General features: G+C 40.3%; 1 protein-coding gene across 1 annotated transcript in view; it reads left to right on the top strand.

The window, feature by feature from the left end:
* Window positions 1–11: 11 nt before the first annotated feature.
* The window catches only part of sash1b (SAM and SH3 domain containing 1b), a 42,227-nt gene continuing 19,653 nt past the window's right edge, over window positions 12–22,585 (top strand). Inside the window, exon 1 of the mRNA XM_031847313.1 lies at window positions 12–4,879. Within this exon, the coding sequence (XP_031703173.1) occupies window positions 4,403–4,879 (477 nt within the window). The 5' untranslated portion in view covers window positions 12–4,402. The remainder of the gene's footprint in view (window positions 4,880–22,585) is intronic.

Here is a 22,585-nt window from a genome sequence, read left to right as displayed (position 1 = left end):
TGTGTATGTATATGTATGTATATAGGTCATATAGATATACACACACCCTGCTGTTTTGTTCTGAAAGAGGAAAAACAATTCTGCAAAACATGTACTTTGGTGGCCTGATTGCAATTGTTCTTTTGTGCTTTCTCTGCCCTTTAATTATGATGTCTGTCAAACACAGTGGACTTAAATGAGGAGAAAAGTCTGATGACCCCCTGTCCTTCATGTCTCATGAAGTCAATGAAGATGTCCGTTTCTGTAGGAATGATTGGATCAGTGAAGGACTCGCGTCTGTTTGTTTTTTCCCTGGTTTCATTTATTTTTAGAGTTTTTGTCCTGTTGCCAGTCTGTCCAGAAAGGGCCTTTCTAGCACTTAGAACTGTAAAAACTAGACGGGGAGATGATAAATCTATTGCCTCTCACCGAATAAGGGCTGGTAGTACACTAGTTCATCACCGACCATTCCTTTTTACAGCGTTTTCCAACCGAGTTGTTTTACGTGAGAGAGACAAATGTCTTGTTTTCTGAACAATCCCTTTGGTTTTAAATTAGTTTATTTATTGGAATAGTATAATATATAAGAAGTAAAATGAGTTTGTATGTTGGGCATTGAATTTTTTTTGTTTTGTTCCTTTTGGTGAATTAAATGTGCAACAAAAAAGTGCTGAAAATGTTTACTCCTGATGAAGAGTTTACGCTGATCTATCAGAAAAATGAAGAGTTGATACACTGGAAAACCCCTGAAGGTCTTCTGTTCTTCTGTCTTTCAAGGGGCTGTAGCTGAGTCATGTCGAAGAAGAAAGATGTGTTGAAGGGCAATACAAAGATTGTCCTTGTCATGATTAGCATAAATGTATATTTTGGTTACAATTCTTATTTTTTTGTGATAAAGATTCTATCTATACACGGTTATTCACATTTATTTTTGGCATCCTGTCGCAGCTGATTTTGGTCTTATTTCTCGATGTGTAGGGAAAGAAAGCATGCGTCTCTTACGGCACCGTGGAAGTGGTGATGCTGTCTTGGGGTTCAGAGCTGCCAGTAGAAATGACCAAGCACCAGAGTGTCACACTGGTCATCTCTCTCTGAACCATTCACTTCAAAACGGTTTCTCTTCTGCCTTTGCCTCATGATGCATATAACCTAACCTCTACCTATGTGTATGTCTGTCTGTGTGTGTGTGTGTGTGTGTCGACATGCATATATTCAGGAATATGTGTATGGGCGCCAATATTTATTATACTACATAGATGCAGTGTATTACAATAGGTCTTTTGAGGTTTTTGCTTTTGCTTGACAGTGTTTTTCAATGTGGTTAACTAGAATTCTATTGTACTTAGATTTCTTCTTCATGAGGTGCCGGGATATGCTGCTATTTGTGTCGCTGTAGGAGCATTACCTGTTGGTCTTTGTTTTGAAAAACAGAGACAATTCTTTGTCTGTCCAGATTGCTGCCAAATGTTGTAAATTACGGGACAGCTGGACACAAATCTGACAGTGCGGGTTCAGGCAACGTTGGCATACTGTACGCTTGCGGCCATGTTCTTTTCCGACACCAAAGAGTTGCTTAATTTCACACAGTTGTCTTGATTTTTCCCAAATGGTAAGAGTCAGTCTGGATACTATGGGCGACACTCTTGAGTCAAGACGTCTACTGGGTGTAGGGCAGGGCAGCTTGGATTTAGTTTTTTCTTATGGGCATGACGCACTCATTACCCAGACTGCTGTGCATGTGTTCAGAAGACAAGCAACGTGAATTAGAAGAGTTTTATTCCAAAATGAGATCATCTGACTATCACTGACCTCATGGGAAATAGTTGCAGACGTTGGACGTTTTCATCCATTTTGTATTAAATCTTGTATACTTAGGAGGTGTTGAGTTATCAATTACGACAAAAATGTTTTATCCAAGATGGATGAATACTTTTTGGAATAAAACCTTTCACTTTTAGATCAGAGAAACTGATCTGAAAGAGCAGTTATGTGGGTTTTGCACTATTTTTTTGTACTTAAAATAATTTAGTTTTGTTTTTATTGTGTTTATTTTTCTCTGTCCCATTTTGGTATTTTTGAAAGGACCAAAACATGACAGTATCTATGCTTATCTATGTCATTTACCAATTATGCTGATTGCTCCACTCTCAGATTTGTCTTCAATGTCAGGTTAATGATACTATGATATATTTATATATTTGAAAACAAATATATATATATATACTTTTAATGTAAATTATTTGGATGGAATAACTCATTAATGTCCAAACAATGGTTGTGCATAATTATCCATCACACATACATGACAATAAACATTTTCTGGTTCTGTAGTGAACATGCTCATCTCAAATTCAAACTGTGCTCCTGCAGGAGGGTCACCTCCTCTTGGTGGGCCGCTGAGTCTTTCTACAAAGTGTGGCCTCGACTTTAAAGTGCTTCAGTTTGCAACATATATGGTCTAAATGGTCTCTTATTGCACATTGAAGGATGCATGATATTAAGTGTTTGCAAACTTGAAGCAACCATGTATTATCCCTCTTGGAGATTGTCTGTCGGTCTGTTCTGGCATTTGTATTTACCACCATGTTGAACAAAACCGAAGTTCTCATCACACGTCTGAAGGTGTCCCATTTTCATTTGATCATGCCAATTGTGTATGTGTGAGAGATTATATTTATTTTATTGGTACATCCGTTTGTTATTGTTTGCTTCATGAAAACTCTTGCTTTCCCTGCACTGTCGAAATCGGAGCTCAGCGCAGCGTGCAGGAGAGCTCAAGGGTTTCTCAGTCGCCATACTTCCATCCATCCATCTGTCTTCTGGGATGAATATCTGTGGAGTTGCAGTATTTTTCTCATAGTAGGCAATTTTTGTACAGTTTTATTAAAATAAATTTCACATGGATGTCTGACTTAATCTGCTGCCACAAACAATTTAGACTGTAGATACAGTATATATAGATATTATTGTGCAATGGAAAATAAATGTAAAACCAATCATAACATGTTTTGTCTTGTGTTTTCTGTTGTACCGTTTGTTCACTGAATTCATTTAAAGAAATAAATGCTTTACTTATTCTCATATGGAAACTATTTGTCCCTCCAGAGGTCGGATGTGCTTCTTGGATTTATACCACAAATTTTTCATTTTTCACATTCCAACATTCAGACAATTTATTTTCAGATAAAACTCAAATTGTGGAAGAAGAAAAAAAATACTATTCATGTGTTGTCTTCATCCTGTATTGTATCTTGTAATGTTATGGTATTTTTCTAGTGTTTTCTTTTTACTTGTTTTTCATTAAAGGTGCACCTATACATTATTAGATCATAAGCTTTAAAAAGCCATATTGGCGTCAGTCCATTTTTAATTTACTTTTTTCCTAATACCACTGTATTTCAGTTATGTTTTGCAACTACTGGTAAGAATGGTTAAAAGCCACAGAACTCAATCTTAATTTTTTTTTCATTTCAAGCTGAATTTGGGGGTAAAATGTTTCATTATTTGATTTAAACATATGCTAAAACAAATATGGCATCTTGAGGATCTCACGCAATTTATTCACTCTTGAGTTGCTGGATACTGTGTTCAAATTTTTTTTTTTTTAATGTGGTTTAATTATTGATTTTATGCGTCTTTTAATTTTAATTTGATTTTACTCAAGAGTCCTACATTTCCCAGAAGCCCCGGCAGGTGGCAGTGATGCTCCTTGATCTCCCGTCGTGCAGCGGGGTAAAAGCTACAGCATGGGAACTGACGCCGAGGCTGAGCATCTTCACACACAGCCTGGACCGGCGGATGGAGCAGAGAAGTTGTGTACGGTGCTACGGGCGCAAAGTAAGCCGCATCTAGTGCTCTCTGAACAGGTATACAGCATTTTGCACGTTTTTATTTTCCTCATAGTAGTTATGTATCGCTCTGGCGTCAGCGTCAACCGCTTTCATTTTTTGCACCGGATGAATGTTTGACGGACCCTGTGAGCGTCTTTGCCCTGCAGCCGGTGCGATGAACGAGACAAAGAGGATGCATGCAGCCTGAGGAGACGCCGACTGGGCTTCACCGAAGTGTGGTCAACTCGATTTAAGTCTTTTCTCACCGGATAACTTTACGACACCGTCGACGACAGAAAGTAAGTTAGCATTAGAGTCGACAAGAGATTCTGAACCCGTCTTCGGCTGTTTTTTTGCTCAAGAGAACTTCATCGGGGTTGGAATTGTTAAAGGAGTTTCTAACATGCAGCCTCGTTGCTGTCTGCAGTTATGCATTCACTGTGGTCACAACTAGTTGATGCGTTTAATTTGGAGAATTGAACCTTTTGGATGTTCTATGGAGCAGAGTTGTGGATTGCCTCCCTGTGCTGTAGTGGTGTGAATGGAGAGGATGATGTGCACCTGAGGCAGGCCTCCTTGAAACCAGTTTTAAGATGAGCCTGGGTCCAAACCTCGTCCACGAGTGGCTGTCCAAGCTCCACCTGGCCCAGTACGTGGAGTCCTTCATTGACAATGGCTATGATGATTTGGAAGTTTGTAAACAGATTGGGGCACCAGACCTCGACGCCATAGGTGTCCAAATTCAGTACCACAGACACCGGCTGCTCACAGCGGTGCACAAGCTCAAATATGAGGACGAAAGCAAAGCTCCTGGCTACTATTTTACCTTAGAGCCCCAGGATGCCTCTACTTGCAACCACTCTTCACACTCCAACAGAGAAGATGACTTCAGGACTTTGAGCTCACAGACCGCAGGAACACACGAGGCCTCCTGTCCTGGAAACCACAACCCCAGATTCACAGATTGTAATGATTTTGTGACTTATCCCAAACTGAAGCTCAAGGTGCTGTTAAGGGATAAACTTGCAAAAGATGGAATCAACCTGGGAGAAGCACCTTACACCCATAAGGTAGGCAACTTACCTCCCTTAAAAAATGTTTTAATCAATATGATGATCTTAAATGCTGGCTCTTCACGCTGTCTCGTGGAATTTAATTCAGTTACTCTGTTGTGTTTGTGATGAAGAGTGTGACAAATGTCTTTGATGGTGCTGACGTCCAAGGATGCTTTGGTTTCTGTGGCAAAGATCTACTGAGAGTCAGTGTAGTGTTGTTAAATTTCACTTTCTCTTAATGAAGCAAAACATCAAAACAGTTGATCACGATTCACCAACTCTTTCATGTAAAGGTGTAAGGACCCCTAATCAATTTTAGGTTTTAATTGGCACGTTTTTTGCTGATTGGAACACGATTAACCGTTTATTCCGATCTTCACTGCTCATTAAAAGTTGGAGCAGACGTAAGGTGATTTGGATTAAAGCATTCACTACTGTTTATGTACACGCATCTTTAATACATTTTATGACATTCGCTGCATTCCAACTGTTGTATCGAAGTGTTAGGCCTACATATGATTCCCAGAATGCCATTCAACTTGCAGAGAATGGACATGAACTTGTTGCATTCAACTGTGGGTTCAGACCTTTGCTTAAAGACAGCATGGCTCCGCCATCATCCTGTACTATAGCACTAGTCACACTTCCAAAATATGGTGTTGAATCCACAGTGGCGTAGAAATTAAGCATATAAAATACAAAAAAATCAAGAACATCATCATTCTCAGGAAGTTTAAGGAGACCCCTGGTTCTGGATGTTTACATGGTGAGCATGGTAGTGATGGCATCATGAGTAACAGATAAATATACATTACCTTTGAGGCCATGAGGCTGCTTTGCATTCTGGTCTATTGAGGCCACTGTCCATTGAGTAGTTGGTACAGTAGCTCTGCCTTTCTACTCATTTAATACTCGATTACTCCTCGTACTGTTTGATGGTTTAAACGATGCTAAAGTGAGTCAAGAAAGAAGCCGTTGCTCTTGCATCAAACTGCGGTGGACCGGGTTATCCATTAGTTGTTAGCGTAGCAACACACTGAATATCTATTGCTCCTGACAGTGAGACCTGTGTGTCGCGTGGTATCTCGTTGGATTAGTGTGAGAGTGACTAACATGGTCGTGCAAAACGCAAGCCTTATGTTTTACAGTTAACAATGGCCTCTGTAGGCAGAGGTCAGTAGGACAATGGATCAGTTGGCCTTGAAGACAGGTGTCACATTTACTGACGGCATGCCATTTTATTTCTGGAGATCTTCTCTGTTCTGCCAACCGTCTTGTGTGGACTGCACTGGCTGTTGGTTAATGTAATTGCAGAAGATATTTATCCTTCTTCTCCCTCGACCAAATCCACTCAGTCCATGAAACACTCAGCGACTCGTCTGAGACCAGCCAGATGAAAAGCTGAGCGGCACATTTGGCATATTTTCAACAATCTGTCACCATCAGAGGAAGGCGTGATGGATGGATTCTGGATTTGACAACACATTTCTACTCCTCTTGGTTTTGTCTTCTGCACATCAACAATGAATGAATGTGGGCTGAGGAGCAGCCTTCCAGTTAGTTTGAGCTGATCTTTCTCCCATAACAGATCGTAGAGGATGTTGAATCTGCTTTACTGGATTGCCTTTACATATGCCTTCCTGATGTTCAGTCTTTTGTACCCATATGGAACATTCGACAGTGTTTGATGCATTCTCATTTATTCTAATAAAGGTAGTCTAATTGGAAACATTTATTTAACCTCTCTGTGGTGCCGTTAGCTTTAAAATAGTTCCACTGTAAAAACAGTATTCTGTGTTTCTGGCCAGTTTCACATCTACTTCATGAAAGATTCAGAGGCTGTAAACTACTAAGTGCAAAGGCACTTTGTGATTCACTTCCAACCTTTGTGTGTGTGTTACAGCTGATACTGGCACAGTTAGATTCATCTGGAAAAGATCGAGTTCTTTTGATTTAAACGCATCCCAAGCTCTGGAGTCATGCTGAGGTTTTAGATTCATTCACAGGGCCCAACCTATGAAATCTGTTACTTATTGAGATTTGACAGGAGTGATAGCAGCTACCCATATGCTCTGCTAGTTACAGGGATGGAGCCTCTGCAAAGTACAAATCATTTATGTTTTAACTTTGGTTCTCCAGCCCTTTGTGGTTAACATTTCGAGTATTATGTCATCCTGCTGCATTTCAGCAGGAAATAGGCCAACCTTTTTCGGCTCATTAAATTGTGCCCAGTGGATCCTCCTCCGTACAGATCATGGAGACGTGCGTGATTATTCAATTTGTTAACTGTGTGACTATCAGTTTGATTTGGAGCAGCTCGTCAACGCAGGGTGGATTTCAGACACTCAGGTGAAACTGGTTGGCTCTGTGTGATAACAGCAGTTTGGAGCAGTTTGGCCTTTCAGGTTCATTAGATTTAGTCCATTGAACAGTTGCAGAATGCAGGTATGTAGGCCAGTACGGCCCACTTTCTCCCCAGAAATAGCATACAGCAGCTTCAGGCGAAGTCTGGCTCTGCCAGCCATACTTCTTTGCTTAAATTTGTGCCGAGCTGGACTAAATATCAGTACGGTAAGATAAGAATAGGATATCAATGTTGAGATTTGGTTATTGTACTATAATTCACAATTCATTGTTGTATTTTTTTTTTTACTGTTTTTATTGGCAGGAATACCATAAAGTGTAACACGGATGTAAGCGGGGATTGATTTGAAAGTTGTGTTAGCACACGCACAAATACTGAAGCGCACACACACAGCTCTCCACAAGGCTGGTTTTCATACCACACATAAATAATGGCAAACACTGGCAATGGTCTCTGCCAGAAGAATGAGGAACTTGTAATACTCCACAACAGTATACACTCTACTATATATTACCCTATAGGGCCGGTTGCCATTCCGTCACTCTTTTTGTTTTTACACTTGCGTAGCCTTGTTTGTGTTTAATCTAGGCGATTTCAGACCACAGTATGTTGTGTCCACAGGCCCTGTTCTGTCTGCAGTTCAGGAATTGCAGTGGTTTGGATCTGTAATCCCACAATGCGTCAGTGTGGGTTTGGTAGTGCAATCAATGAGCAATGTGCTTTTCTGACTATTCTGCACGCATGAGAAGTTCAGAGGCCCACGGGACCTATTAGTGACTTTGAGAGAGAGAAAAAGTAATTTGATAAAAGCTGGTTGAGCTGTAAATGACCTAAACAATGGCACCACAACACATGTTTCACTGAAAGTGTTTATTTCCATAAAATAGACATTAATATGGAAAAGAAATTCTACCAAAAACAAAAATTCCCAAGACATTAAGAAGAACCATTAAGTTGGAGCTTGTATGAACACAAATAATGTAGTATTATAAAATGCACAGCAGATGCTCATGTTTACAAACCTGATTTATATATTCAATACCAAAGGATGTTTTATATATATATATCCTTATGTCAATTTAGAATTCAGTTGTTAACTTCAGCGAGAGCGCATCAACACGATTAACAAGCTTTCTAGACGTGCATCAACAGATCAGCCCTTTCATTTGACAGCAAAGCATCCATTTGATTGTCCATCACACACACAGACCCTGTAGGAAAGGATTCCTTTTATAGCCGTCTCAACAATGAGCTCCAAATCCCCCAGAAGGCCTCATTGCAGTGCCGGGCCTGAAAAACGTCCTCAGAATGGAGGACAAATCTTAGTTGTTCAGAAGGTTTCCCTGTGTCCCTCTGCTAGAGGATCGGAGGACAAGCAGAACCAGCAGGCTGCTTTTGACGGGAGAAAAGCCGCTCTGAATAGATCCGGGCAAAATACAAGCTCTGCAGCAGCTGACAGCTGTCTCTGCCTTTTGTCACTAAAACATGGAGACTGAACAGAACAAAGGTTTTAAAACACCAGCAATGCTTTTACTTTAATGTTGTTTAATGGTTGATGAAATCCTTTTTTTCCTTCTGTTTCCTTCAGTGCTTCACATGTAGTTCGCATTGTTGCCTCACAGCAACAAGTCCCTGGGTTTGAGGTCAGCTGGGACTTTTCTGTGTGGAGTTGTTGTCCCTACATCAGTCTCTCTCTGGGTGCTTCAGTTTCTTCCCACAGTCAAAGGATAAAACCTTTCACTCCTAAGCATCATCACTGCGGTTTCACTGATCCGATCCACTGATGTCGGTGCTGTTAGACCGTATACCCTTCTGGTATTGACCACAGTCACATATTATTTTCTTTTGAACATGATTGTTGAACAAAGCCAGGACAAATGTACTGGATGTGTAAGGGGTTGCTCTCGAAAGCACTTTGTAAACAGAAAATTAGGTCAGTTGGTGACTCCTTATGTTGGTGTTTTCAGGTTGAAAAGTATTGCACAGAGCACTCAAAAGCCCAACATGCCATGAACATGCTTGTCACTTACAGTTTGAGATTCGATTAATTCCTGTCCGGCTTATTACTCATGCGGTGGTCGGTTCCTCTCCTCAACACAACAAGGACAAGGACAGTTGTCATTGTACCAGCACATATTGAGCCACTGTGCTTTACTCCACTGCTGAGTGATATCATAGATGTATATGTAGTTCACAAAGGGAATACTTTGCTATGTATAATGTAGGCCACTATGTTAAACAGAGCATAAATCACTGACCTATATTTGTGAATTTAAGATTAGATGTGTCCGGTCTAAGTGGACCGGAGGTTCAAGACAGATGTAGATAGTAGCTCATTGTTCTGTGTTTATTCTTCTATCCAGTTCATTTTCATTTCAAATGTCTCTCTCGCTCTCTCGCTCTCTCCTTGTGTTGCCTTTAAGTAGAACTTATTCAGAAGTGCATCACCCACTTATGTCCAGCAACACACCATTTTCCATGCTGAGTTTGGACACAACAATATGTTTTCTTTTTCTGTTTTCTTTGATTGTAAAGTATTCAGTGGAAACATTTCCCTTAAGCACCCCCAGCTATTGAAACAGCCTTTACCTCTCTGTTGCTTCAGCTATTGTATTACAATGCTAAGTAGGTCTTTGAAACTATGTGGCGCTCTCTGAATATAAATCACTGTGCGGTAGTGTTTTGTTTTGTGGCAGACGCACGCTGGAGGCCGTTGAATTGAGTGAGGAAGTTTGAATCTGTATTTGAGGAAGTTTGAATCTGTATTAGAGCAAGCAAGGACACCAGCACTGGATGCTTTAGACTGTTGCTGCTATTTGAGAATAACACATTTTGGGACACATGACAGTTTTCGGGTGTGGTCAGTTTGATTTGTTTTGTCCGAGTTAAAATATGAAGTTTCCCACAGACTCCCGAATATCGGCCTTCTGTCTTCAGCTCTTATGTTGACATTTTAAAGCTGTTTACGCCACTTTTGCCGTAGTTTGCACTTAGTTAGCGCTGTTTGTATCGTTAGCTGTGAACCGCCGGCTTGCAGTCTACATGTTGAAAGCCACCAGGCTCTCGGAGGTCTTTGAGCCACACTACATTGACCTTGATCACATTCCAGTCTAACATGCTCCCTGGGCTATTTTTACTGCATGTGTAAGATGGGCCATTTCAGCGGGGCTAGCAAGTATTTTCAGTCAGTCAAGCAGACGAACTTTAGTTGCTAGAGGTAGATTATCTTTCAGAGGGAGGCACCATTACTCTAATGCAGTTATGAGTCTTTTGTTATTTATTTATGCATGATTGGATACAATATATTGGTACATTGTAAAGGATTTATGTAATTCTTATCAGTCTAAGACTCAAGGATTTCTGTTACAGGAAACAACTTTTTATTTTTATGAAAGCTAATTCATTCATCTACTGTATATGTAATTCATCTACATTATTTTTTTATTGTAAAGTTCAAATTCATCATTTCTGTGTAGTACAACGATCAGGCCAAAGAGACTGTTAGCAAATGCTTCTACTTACTAAAGGTTTTGTAAAGATTAATAAAACCAACACAGAGGCCTAACTAAACTGTCTAGATGCCCTCAGGATAACTAGAGTAATCCATCATGACTTGAACTGAAACATTAAAACACATTTATGTGACAATAAAAGGCATTGTGTTTCATTCCTTCCTAGAGATGCAATCTATTCGTCCTGTATTTCTTTCATATAGGTCATGTATGGATTGCAGCCTGTCGTTTGTTACATTAGTGCTTTCACATGGCACATTTTAATGTGACTCGCTGTCAGAAGAATACCGCTGACAGAGACTTTGCATGTGATGTATGAAATTCTAGGAAGGACACTAATCCACAGTTGAAATCTAGTCAATTCATAGTTGTTGTTTTTTTTTTGTTTTTTTGCATGTCTTTATACCCATGCCACTGAACATGTTGTGCGAGTATTTCTGATACGGTCAATATGACCGTATGATCTGTGTTTTGACTGTCGTGGCTGAGAGTAAATCTCTGGCTTCCAAATCATCTGTTTGACGTTTTAGCCCATTAGTGATTTGGCCCTGGAGGGCCGTGGGATTAGTCTTGCATGTATGCCACTGATGCATCTTGTGCAATGTGCCATGACATGACATCTATCTATCCAAGTCAGGAAGTCGGAGTTGAGCTTGTTTGTGCTCTCGGCATATGCTTTTGTACACTGGGATATATAGGTATTCAGTGATGAATGAATAAAATATTTTAAAAAAATTATAAAAGACCATCGAGAGGAATAAAATGGCTGAAGACTGAATGTAGTCGGGGGTCCCCTGTTGATGCCTTTGCTCCCACAGCCTTAAGAGCTTTGCGAAACATTTTTTGCAGTTTTACTGACCTTCTATTTGCCGCTCTTGTTATTGCAAACATATTGGATGAAGGAAAATTCAGTGTTATATATTACATCTGTGATTTTTCTTTTTTTTTTCCTTCCATTTTCCCCGTCATAAATGTATAACTGTTGAGCAGTAATGTAGAGGTGGGGGATTGTGTCTTTGCTGGGTCTTCCTGTGTAGTAAATCTTACTGTGCAGAGGACAGTGGGAATATATACAGTGTATGTGTGTGTGTGTGTGTGTGTGTATATGTGTGTGTGTATGTATATATATATGCACGCATGCATACATACATACCTTATACACTGAGTTTGCGTGTTTGTCAGCTGTGTAGTATCGGTTGGGTCAGTGCAACCTGGGTATGCCCATGCAAGTGAGCTTTCATATGGTAAAAACGGCATTGTGCCTGACCTTTCATGGGGGCTTTGATATAGGAGAAAAGCCAAGGGTCACACTCCTGCAGTGGAGTGAATACTGTGTCTTGATATTATGACCCACTTTCCACCCACTCCTCTTTCTCTCCATAGCAGCTTAGACCCTCCCCCCTTATACATTTCATATGACAAGTCAACTGACACGATTGCATAGAGTCAACCACAACAAACGGTAAGCTGAGAAGCATCCCTGGTGATCAATTTGCATAGAATACGCCTTCAATGCCACGTGAAATTAAGAGGACGCAATTTCTAAATCCATCCCCGTTATCCTGCATTCTATTTCCCGAGAATATTTAATGTGCTTGATGTCCCCCTGTCTGTATATATTTATGTATTCACTCCAAGTTAGCAGCTACAGTGCCTTTCTGTTTGTTTTTGCCTCTGGTTCACATCAGCCTCCTTTTTTCAGTCTCACTGGATTATTTTGAGTTTTCTACTCATCATGTGAAAGGTATATAGGAAATGTTTTGACTGCTGGATAATTGTCACTGGCAAGTCAATGAAATGAAAAGTTTAACGTGAAAAAAAGAAGACATCTGCAACCGTAATAAGTGCCTTAAGATAATGGCTGGTTTTTGCAGCCAATATTGTGTATTGATACATTTTGTGCTAACTCCTGATGCTACACGGATTCTGTTGTGAAGATTGTATTTTTCTCCTTAAATGTTAATGTGAGTAGAGCAATGCTCACTTTGTACTACACCTTTTTATTCAACCCACTTCTCTGTAAAGACATATGGTGGAAACCTGAGCCTACAAAATACCTTAACAACCCAGTAATATTCTGAAAGTAGCAAATGTAAGTGATATCACTACAATCAGTCAGCTCTTACAGAAAGCGTCAGAAATCACTGACTGTGTTAGTCGCGGCTTTCACAAGGAACATCTGATCACACAACCATTAAATAAATCAAACGGACCACTCAGACCAACTCGGTTTTAAGTTAGTCGACATTTCAAACCTGTGAAATGATAACGTAAGCTGTGTACTCCCCCTCACTTGCTGCAAGGAACCGCTGCACTTTACATTATGGATTGACCCTTTGTTAAACTCCGTCCTCCACTGCCTTCAAGCCGTCAGTGCTACCATGGCGCCCACACTGTCACTAACTGCACACTCTGCATAAATATGATCTAATTTTTGGAAAAGGCTATTTCAGAGAGAAGCAGACAGAAGGGTCTTAAAAAAAGGGTTTGAAGGATATTTCCACAATGTCAAACTGATTAAGCAGAGAAATAAAAAGCTAAAGATAGAAGCTAAAGCCGACAGATCACAGTTAACAATCACATCGCCTGGTGTTCGATGTTCGAGGGAGAAGGCAATGAAGCTACTGTTCTTGTAAAGTCGGATATGTCTTACCGTAGCATTACAATCATTAAAAAGGAAAAGCAGCAAATCTATACATTTAGTATACCTTCAGTAGCTTGCATTGCAAGAAGTGCTAATCCTAGTTAATGATGTGCTAATGTACTCTGCTAATATTAGCTGTGCAGGTGTGTAGATGCATACCATTTTAGAAACTTATTTCTCCTTCCTGGGTGACGAGTATTACTATTACACGTAGCACAGGTAAAGTTTAACTATGACTATTGGCCAGTCTGTGTTCAAGAAGCGCATTGAGAAAGTGACAGATGTGTACCTCTCATCTTTTGACCATAATGGACCACCATTCAAGGTTTGGGGCCAGCTTTGGTCTTTGTCTTGCTTCTCATCAGTGTTATCAAGTGCTTCCACGCTGCATATCTTTTACATCTTATCTGAATACATGTGGCATCTCTTTCAATAATGGATATGTTTTTCCTGCCTCAGTAACAGCGAGGATGCCTGTTCCTCTAAAAAAAAAAAAAAAGCTTCTGAGGAGCAGGCTGTGCCTCCTGGGACTGGGAAAGTAGATGGCAGTAAGCAGAGATCTTTGGTGTAGTAGTTGATGTGTACTGTACACTACTACAACATATCCCTGAGGTCAACACTGGGAAGTCAGGGGAAAGTCGTAGATATGTGAGAGTATGTTTCTGAAACCATTAGGTGGTTTTGTTTTTGTTATCAACTGAGAGAATCGGGGCAAACAAAATTGTTGCACTCCGTGAGGCTATGCATATGAAGTAGTAATGCCTGTTGTGAAATATTGATCGTCAGTATGTGTACACTACAGTTTATTTGTCGGTGAATAAATGCTCCAACTCCTCAAGACCCAAACCAAGTTCCCCTGTGTTTCTTGGCACCTGCAGATTAAATTCAACTTTAATTTGTAGGTGGCTTTGCCCTGAAATTAGCAACAACTCGGGCTCACTTTAAGGTGGATCAACTATTGTAATTTAAGTGACAAGCCGCTACTTTTGCTCAGCTTTTTATTTTTATTTGTAATATTTCTTTTAACTGTCTAGCATTAATCGGTCAAAATTATTTTTGTCGGTTGACGGTTAATTATTAAAATCCCTCGCCAGGCAGCAAGCCCTAAAAGCCAGACCGGCTATGGATGTTACAAACATAAGCCAAGTGGCTTAGTGAAATGTTAAGTGATGTGTATTATTGTAGAATCAACCCACACTGCTTTGCACTCACAAGTGGGATCAAACATGATGACTTGAGTAAATCCCTATCCCACCCCTGCCAACACGGTGATATTATACAGCTTATGTCTACATAGCATGCTCTTTACGCTATCAGAGGAGTCGATGGCTTCCAGAAGTCTGTGTTACTTCTTCATTTGATGAGGGTGGCCTTATGTTCCCATTAATTCATGTTTATTAAAAAAAAATGTATTTAACCCTTCTGTGTGAAAATGTGTTATCCATTTTGAAACTGCAGCGAAGTTTAAGCAAGGGTGGAATTAATTGGCTCGATTCAGTCAACTACAATTTGATTAGAGATTTTCCTGTGGAACAGTTTTATCAATCCCAGTTGGATTGTCTTCTTTTAGCCCAGTTTTCTGGTTATGTGCTGAAAGTCTTGTTATATTTTTTTTTTTTACAGAAAAGGAAGGACAGGAATTGGAGCTTACATTTTCTGTAGCGGACTAGTAAATGTGTGTGTGCAGTCATATGTCACAGAGAATACGTAATGGAGAGAAAGTGTCTGGCTTCTTTTATGCTTTAATGCTCATGGCACAAGGTGCATCGCCATAGCAGTGTAGCATCAGGAAACAATGCGCAGTGTGTTAAATCATGATATCATCATCAGATATTGAAGTGCCATTCATTTATGAAAAGTGTGTCAGTTCATTTTCCAAGGATGTCAGATCTCTGGTGAGAGTTTGAGGCTCCTGCTGCTATCCCGATACATCGAAGGTGTGGAACTTTATTTGTGGTATTGGGAAAACAGCGTTGTGTCTTTCCAACAACAATGTGCAGGTTACACAGGATAATCCACAGACCTCGCTATGAACCGTTTTCATTGTGAAAACACTTTCATCTGAGATTAGCAAGAATGGAAAACAAGAAGCAATACTATGAAAGTACTTTAAATCCACGCTAACCTCTTCCCAACCTCTTATATATGCAAAGGCACAAGGATTTAAATAAGCTCTGTGAAAAGTAATTGCGTATCCTGCAGCTATTTAGGTCAGTAGTGCTTGATATCGTCTACACACTTGCAGTATAATGCCAAAAATACACAATCAACAATTAAGAATACTGTTTGTTTTTTTGGTTCAAAATGTTTAACTGCATTGCATCTCTCAGCTACCACGTCTACTACTGTTTACCCGCTTTTTGAGCAGTGCATTTGGGATAGTCGTCAGCTCAATGACACCCTGTGGGTGGACTCGGTGGGTGTTGGTTGAGAGCTTGAGAACTGACATGATGCCCATTACCAATTGCATTCATGACTAACCTTGGCCTGCCTCGCTGCTCACTCTGCTGCAGGCTCCCATAGTCATCCAGCCAGACATGACAGCTGTGGGGGAGATACTGAAGCCCGGGGTTCACCTTTGCACTCGCAGGTCTCACAAGTTGGCGTGTCTGCTGGCGTACGTTTGGCTTTCACTGGGATTAGTACAGACTAGCTTAAAAAAAAAATTCTGGTCGAATGTCTGGTGGGTTCTAGTCCGGGGGATTCACTAGTGAGCGTGGTTGTGCCTCCAGTCACGCATCTAATGAATAATAAGATAATACATTTAGAAATAATTGGGGGATCTGACTCATTACGGCCTTGATTTTCAGCTTGCTGCGTGACTCTTCTTGACTAGGATCCAAGTAGACAGTTTATATCTTGCAGACAGTTTCTTAAATGTCACATAGTTATTATGTCGCTGTTATGAACCATGTCAAGCTTTTCTTGGCATTTCAATTTTAAGTTCAGTGAAAAGGTTATGGATGGTGGCGTGGTTTGGAGGTGAACACATTGTCCCGTCCATGTTGGGAAAATGTCACTTTGATTTGGAGAACATGCTGTACGACAGTCAACAATAGCTGAGTGAGGATCGCTGCAACATGCAGAGAAGTAAATAACGTCATTTGATAAAACAATGTGGGAATAACATCAGCTTGTGGCGGTTGAACCTGGGTCAAGTATTGATGGCAAATTGTTAGCATTAGTTTTAATCTCCTTGGTGTAGCAGATGGATGGGGTTTATCCACAGGGCCACAGGGTCAAAATACATGAAACAAATCAAGCCACTTGACCAGGTGACGGACTCAAAATACTTCTTTGAAATTATTGAATTTGTGTCTATTTGTTTGCATTTTGCAAACCAGTTTATTAGGATTTAGAACTGAAAGCTGTCAAAGAATTCATCCGTAATTACGTACATTACAGCACATGTACATTACATGTACATGTAAACATCATCCACATGCAATTCTTGTAGACAGAATGTGACACTAGTTATAATATTTTTTAAATCATTAGAAACAAAATGTTTGCAGTCATAATTTTAATTGGGAAACCTAGAAGTAAGACTTCACAAGTGAACTATCAGGAAAGAATTTTTTTTTCGATGCTTGATTTTGACAGCACGCATCTACAATAAGCGTAGTGTGCAGTGTATATAAGCGTAGTGTGCAGTGTATATAAGCGTAGTGTGCAGTGTATATAAGCGTAGTGTGCAGTGTATATAAGCCTAGTGTGCAGTGTATATAAGCCTAGTGTGCAGTGTATATAAGCCTAGTGTGCAGTGTATATAAGCCTAGTGTGCAGTGTGTATAAGCCTAGTGTGCAGTGTGTATAAGCCTAGTGTGCAGTGTGTATAAGCCTAGTGTGCAGTGTGTATAAGCCTAGTGTGCAGTGTATATAAGCCTAGTGTGCAGTGTATATAAGCCTAGTGTGCAGTGTGTGTGTATATAAGCGTAGTGTGCAGTGTGTGTATACAGTATATGCCGGGCAGTTGTCATTGCTACATTGTTTGTGATTCCTGGAAGAAGTCTGGCGGGAGCCGGTGTCTGACTGCGTGCAGGCTGCATCTATTTGAGGCTGCAATCCACTTTGTTGAGTATTTATCACTCAGACGTACTTTTCTGTTTCATTGTAATGTGGTTACGTGTCTGAATCTATTACTCAGCTGACTGTGGATCCTTATTACTCAGCTGACTGTGGATCCTTAGCACTCAGTCACCTGTAGTTAAAACTTGGATGACTTGAACTTTAAAATGTTGGTCTTCAACGTCATAATGAAACGGTGCAGTAAACAATGGAGAGGTCAGAGCCGCTGACATTTAGCTCTCAGCTTTTTTGAGTTTCTCTCTAGAGTCATACATTTTGCATGGATGACATGATGCACAGACCCACACAGGTGCATCCATGGATGTAAATCAGTGGCGTAAATGATAGCTGTTTTGGGGATTTTGGCTTGGCTCTTTATTGCTCGTCTATAGCTTCCTAAAGTGAGTTTTGTCATACAGTAGAAAGATTGCCTTTTTAATTAATTTTTTTTATTATACAGATAATAAAAAAGTTGTTATTTAAAGTGTTTACTGGTAAGAGGTGTTGCACATGTTTATTAGAGTATTATTATTACGTTATTAGGTGTTTGTGACCATTGTTGAGAGCAAATTGGTATTTAAAGGCCCAGTTGTCCAAAAATACACATTTTCTTTGAGTTACACAGAAGTTGTGGGGATTTATTTGTGTCTTTTAGGGAGTGTCAGAAGTGTGTACTGTGTACGATATACATATCGCCTTGTCTTGATATCATTGTCAAGGTTAGGTCCAGATCTGAAGCACTGCATCTATTATTCACTCAGCGTCTACTGAGGTCTATTAGACGTTCTAACTTAATTGCCTCCAGGGTGGCCAATAAAGTCTACATGAGAAACGTGACCGTGTTCATCTATTATCTCATTAGCTCTCTGAAATGACATATTTATGGCTTGTCCCCATATAAGTTTTACATACTGGATATCGCGTAATACATTTTTATTCTGCCAGGAATGTTTTACTCTTTAATCGGCTGCCTTTGTTCTTTGGAGAAGACAGAGTAACACTCCTGCACTTAATATTACCCTCATGTATCATTTACAGTATGTAGATACTTTAATGCAGCAGCTCATTGTGAGGTGTTTGCTGTGTGTTACGTCCGCTATGTACCTTATTATAACATCATATAAATAACAAGGAGACACTACAATGTTGTTGATAAGAAAGTAAAGTACATTAACAACAATACTTTAACAAGAATATTGGCATTATTTACATGTGAAAATCTTGTGTTTGATGTATATCTAACAGTTTTTACAAACCCTGAACATTTTAGCCTTCGTGAACTTTCACGAGTGTATTTTGTCGAGAGAAGAAATTGATTTCATTTGCTTCAAGAAAACTATTTCAAAACTGTATTACTAGACTGACTTGATAAGATATCAACAGTGTTTGTAGTGCTTATGTTTCGGTATTTATTTACCTTTTTTACCCACTAGTATGCCTCAAAATACTCAAGCGGCAATAATGTAGCAGTCCCAGTTGTTTTCCAAATATTTTCCTTTTTGTGATCATCGGACTGGATCCTAATTTCTCCCAAAGATGTTCCCAAAGGCCAGTGTTTGGACCATTGCTACTAACGACAACTGTTCCAGTGGATGGCCTCTTACACTTTTCATACAGCTCTGTGATTGAGATTAGGTTTGACTTTCATTGTGTCCATCAATCTGTAATTACACTCAAACTGCTGTTCTAGCAGCAGCAGCAGCAGCAGCTTGGCTTCCATCTGAAACCATCTCGGATGCAGAACAGTGACTCAGAATCTGGGCTCCCTCTGAGAAGATCACGGTCGGTTAAATGATAAAATCAGTTGCCCTCTATATAACCTTGATATTAACATCTGAGCGACCACAAATGGGACTCACCTTCAGCGTATGAGCTAATGATTCCCAGTGGACAGTGGGCACTGTGAGATACAGTGTTATTTCCCGCTTCGCTGGCTAATCTGGCATCTGTGTCGTACACGGTTGCCAGATTTCAAACAACCGTAGAAATTCATTCTGAGCCCCATAGAGAGGAGTTGTTTTTGACCGTTTGCCATATCTTTGATGTCTTTTTTTGGGACCTGGAAGCATGTTTTTTCCCCCCTGTGTATCCTCTCTGAAAACAGCAGAGTGCATTGGAGTTTATTTTAAACTTGACTTTGTTTTCTGACCCATATATCATCTTTACAACAATAACAACTGTGCATTACAAATGGAGCCCGTCTAGAGTGACTCTGTTTAGTTTTGATCTGAGAACATAATTTACTGCAGCAGTGACGGTGTGCCATATAAACAGCTGCTCACTCATGGCAGTGACGGCTCCAGTCAGTTGTGTCGGTGCTAGCTGGAGCTGCAGAGTCATTTTTTGCCTGTTTTTTGGATCGAGTCAAATCGATAATAAGCCAGCCTTTCATGCCCTCCGCTGCTTCAGTAAAATAAAATGGTTGAACGACTGGAAGAAAAGGAAATAAAATGAGCCCAGCTGGGCTCCAAGTTAATAAGAAACCCAGACTTTAGAACACCGATGGATAACCACGACAGTAATGTTTTAACCACAAAGTGTTTCTCGCTCTGCTCATGGAAAATGTTTTGTGTCTGATCAACGAGCTCTGCAGACCTCCGATGGCTGTAGTTTTATTTCAACTGTTTGTACAAGGAGACCATTTAAAAAGAGGAAGTCAGTGTTCTGGTCATGGCTGTTGGGGAAGCTGCAGAGAAATGCAGAATGTTCGTATGTGTGAGGAATGACAGGAAGCGCTCTGACAGGTATTGTATCTGCTCGGGCCTGCAGGACGGACTGATTTATACAGCATGACCTTTGCTGTATAAATGGCAGGTGACCTTCCCTTAGGGTTTTATAAGTTAAATGTTAACAAACTCAATCCCCACTAATTTCGATCCAATAAATGTATTCACATGGCTATAGTGTATTCCAGAATATGACATGCCATACCATAACTGTATGTCAGCACTGAATATATTAGCAGATATATTGTCCCGTGTGGGCTAGTTCTATTTCTGTGTGGCGTATGACGGCAGTATGAGCAGAGCATTCATGGCCAATTTCAGAAGTAAACAAAGTGACTCGACCACCGGGGTCATTTAGATCTCTCAGCACATAATTGCACTGAAGCAGAATTAAAAGCCCAACCACTGCGGAAATAAATCGATCGTTTTAATAAATGGATCACCTTGAGTTAGGGGAAATTTTACCAGACATTTTTCCACAATTTCCGACATTTTAATAGTCTTGTTCTGTAGTTGGTTAAGGTTTAGAACAATGTGTCGCCTAGACGCCACACATTTTTTTTTTTTTTGTTCTTTCCTAAGACACATGGAGGTATTTCCTGATCTGCTGCCCCTATCCGTAAGTGAAATAATAAACTACTGAAGCCCTATTCACACAGGACTGGTTTACTCGACTGACTAATATCATCACACGATCTCTGTGTTTGCTGGATTCTGGTCGTCTTCCTCATTTTGCCATGGCCCTTTAGTTCCCCTCTGGAGTAGAAATGCTGTTACTAGACCACCATGGATCATGTATTATAATCATCCACATCCAATATCCAAATGCATAGTCATCGTTTAAAACCAAGGCTGGGCTTTATGACATAATACAGTAAAATGACTGTTAGTCCGGTGGACTGTGTGACAATACTGAAGAAATGATGGAGAAAAGACATTAAGCCTAAAGGGAGAGAGACGAAGAAAGATAAGGCAAGCAGGACGAATTCGATTAAAAAAAGACGAGCAAAGCACACAGACGGTGAGGAGGCTGTGAATTAAGGGCTGGACGGAGAGATTTTCAATTAGGAAAATGATCTATGTGCCATCGAAGCGTGACATTCCTCTGAGAAGGCGAGGGCCAGATTTGAATGAGCTTTCGACCAGAACTCGCCTGCTCCACGGTGACGTGATGATGAACTGGATCTAAATGAATTAACAAATCCCAGCAGTGTCTAAAGGTCGCTTAGTTATTTGATAAAGTTCTCCCGATGATCAGTGTTTAGTTAGTAGCACAACTAACGGTGCATTTCTTTATTTGTTCTTTTAATCCTTTCTTTCCAAGATATTGATCCCGAAAATGTGATTACTCTTCACTAGTTTGTTTATTAGTCACTCATTCCTTGCATCAATTAAATTTAATTGCATTTGGAGCCACAGTATGTTTTGTGGGAATTGTATAGGCTACGACTGCAGGGACATGGTTTATAATGCATGAATTTAATCATTACATTTTGTATTCCGGAGTGCTTTATGCTTGACTTCATTCAATTTAAGCATTCTGCATTATTAAAGTTTGTCTGGTATTTTTACAACATGGCCACTCGGATCTTCTAAATGCACCTCTGGAGAAAAAAAATTAGCTCGGCTGTTTTTGTCACGGCTCGCCTTTGACAGTCGTCTTATTCCACGACAAAGGCATTTGTGCAGTGATGACTGAGCATATACTATGAATTTTAAAGAAGAGATGCCTCAATAAAAATAAAGGCAAAAGGCCAGATATCGAGCAAGAGATCGATTCCAGTGATCATAATCAGTGTCAGTCTTATTGACTTTAAATGAGTTTTTCCTAGTGAAACATAAGTGTGAAAAACATATGAAATTTCATCAGAATTAATTACATATCAGCCTTTTAGTACTGTTCACCAGTGTATGTTGTACAGGGAGGAGAATCTGAGCCCCACGAAGTCGAGGTTTAATAGCTGCACGACGATAAGCAGATCAAGAATCTCACCAGTCATAGAAGAGAGATCCCTGAAAGCGAGACCCCTCTTGAATGTTGAGCTATTTTCAAACGGCTTCAGTATAGATCCTCATGCAATTGTTATGTCAGAGCGTGCTTGGCTAGCTGCGGTTAGCCTCCATTAATGGACGTAGCCGCTGTAAGGTGGGTGTCCTTGGAACGACGGAGGAGGTGAGGGAACATCTGAGAGTGCAGAGGAGGAGATTGAGTCGGACAGGAGGTGTTGTCACCAGCCCTGTTGGGATGTCTGCGGTTGTCAAAATGGACAAACAGTGATCACGGTCTTCTGAATGTTTGAAGCACATCATCGCAGTGTTAAGATGCCATTCACTGAGAAAGAGATCCCCCCCCCCCCCCCATCCCAACAGGGCTGGTGACAACACCTCCTGTCCGACTCAATCTCC

Source organism: Anarrhichthys ocellatus, unplaced genomic scaffold (assembly GCF_004355925.1).
Source record: "Anarrhichthys ocellatus isolate YVR2014 unplaced genomic scaffold, GSC_Weel_1.0 scaffold7, whole genome shotgun sequence".
Lineage (NCBI taxonomy): Eukaryota > Metazoa > Chordata > Actinopteri > Perciformes > Anarhichadidae > Anarrhichthys > Anarrhichthys ocellatus.
This window is presented reverse-complemented; position numbering and strand designations above follow the sequence as displayed.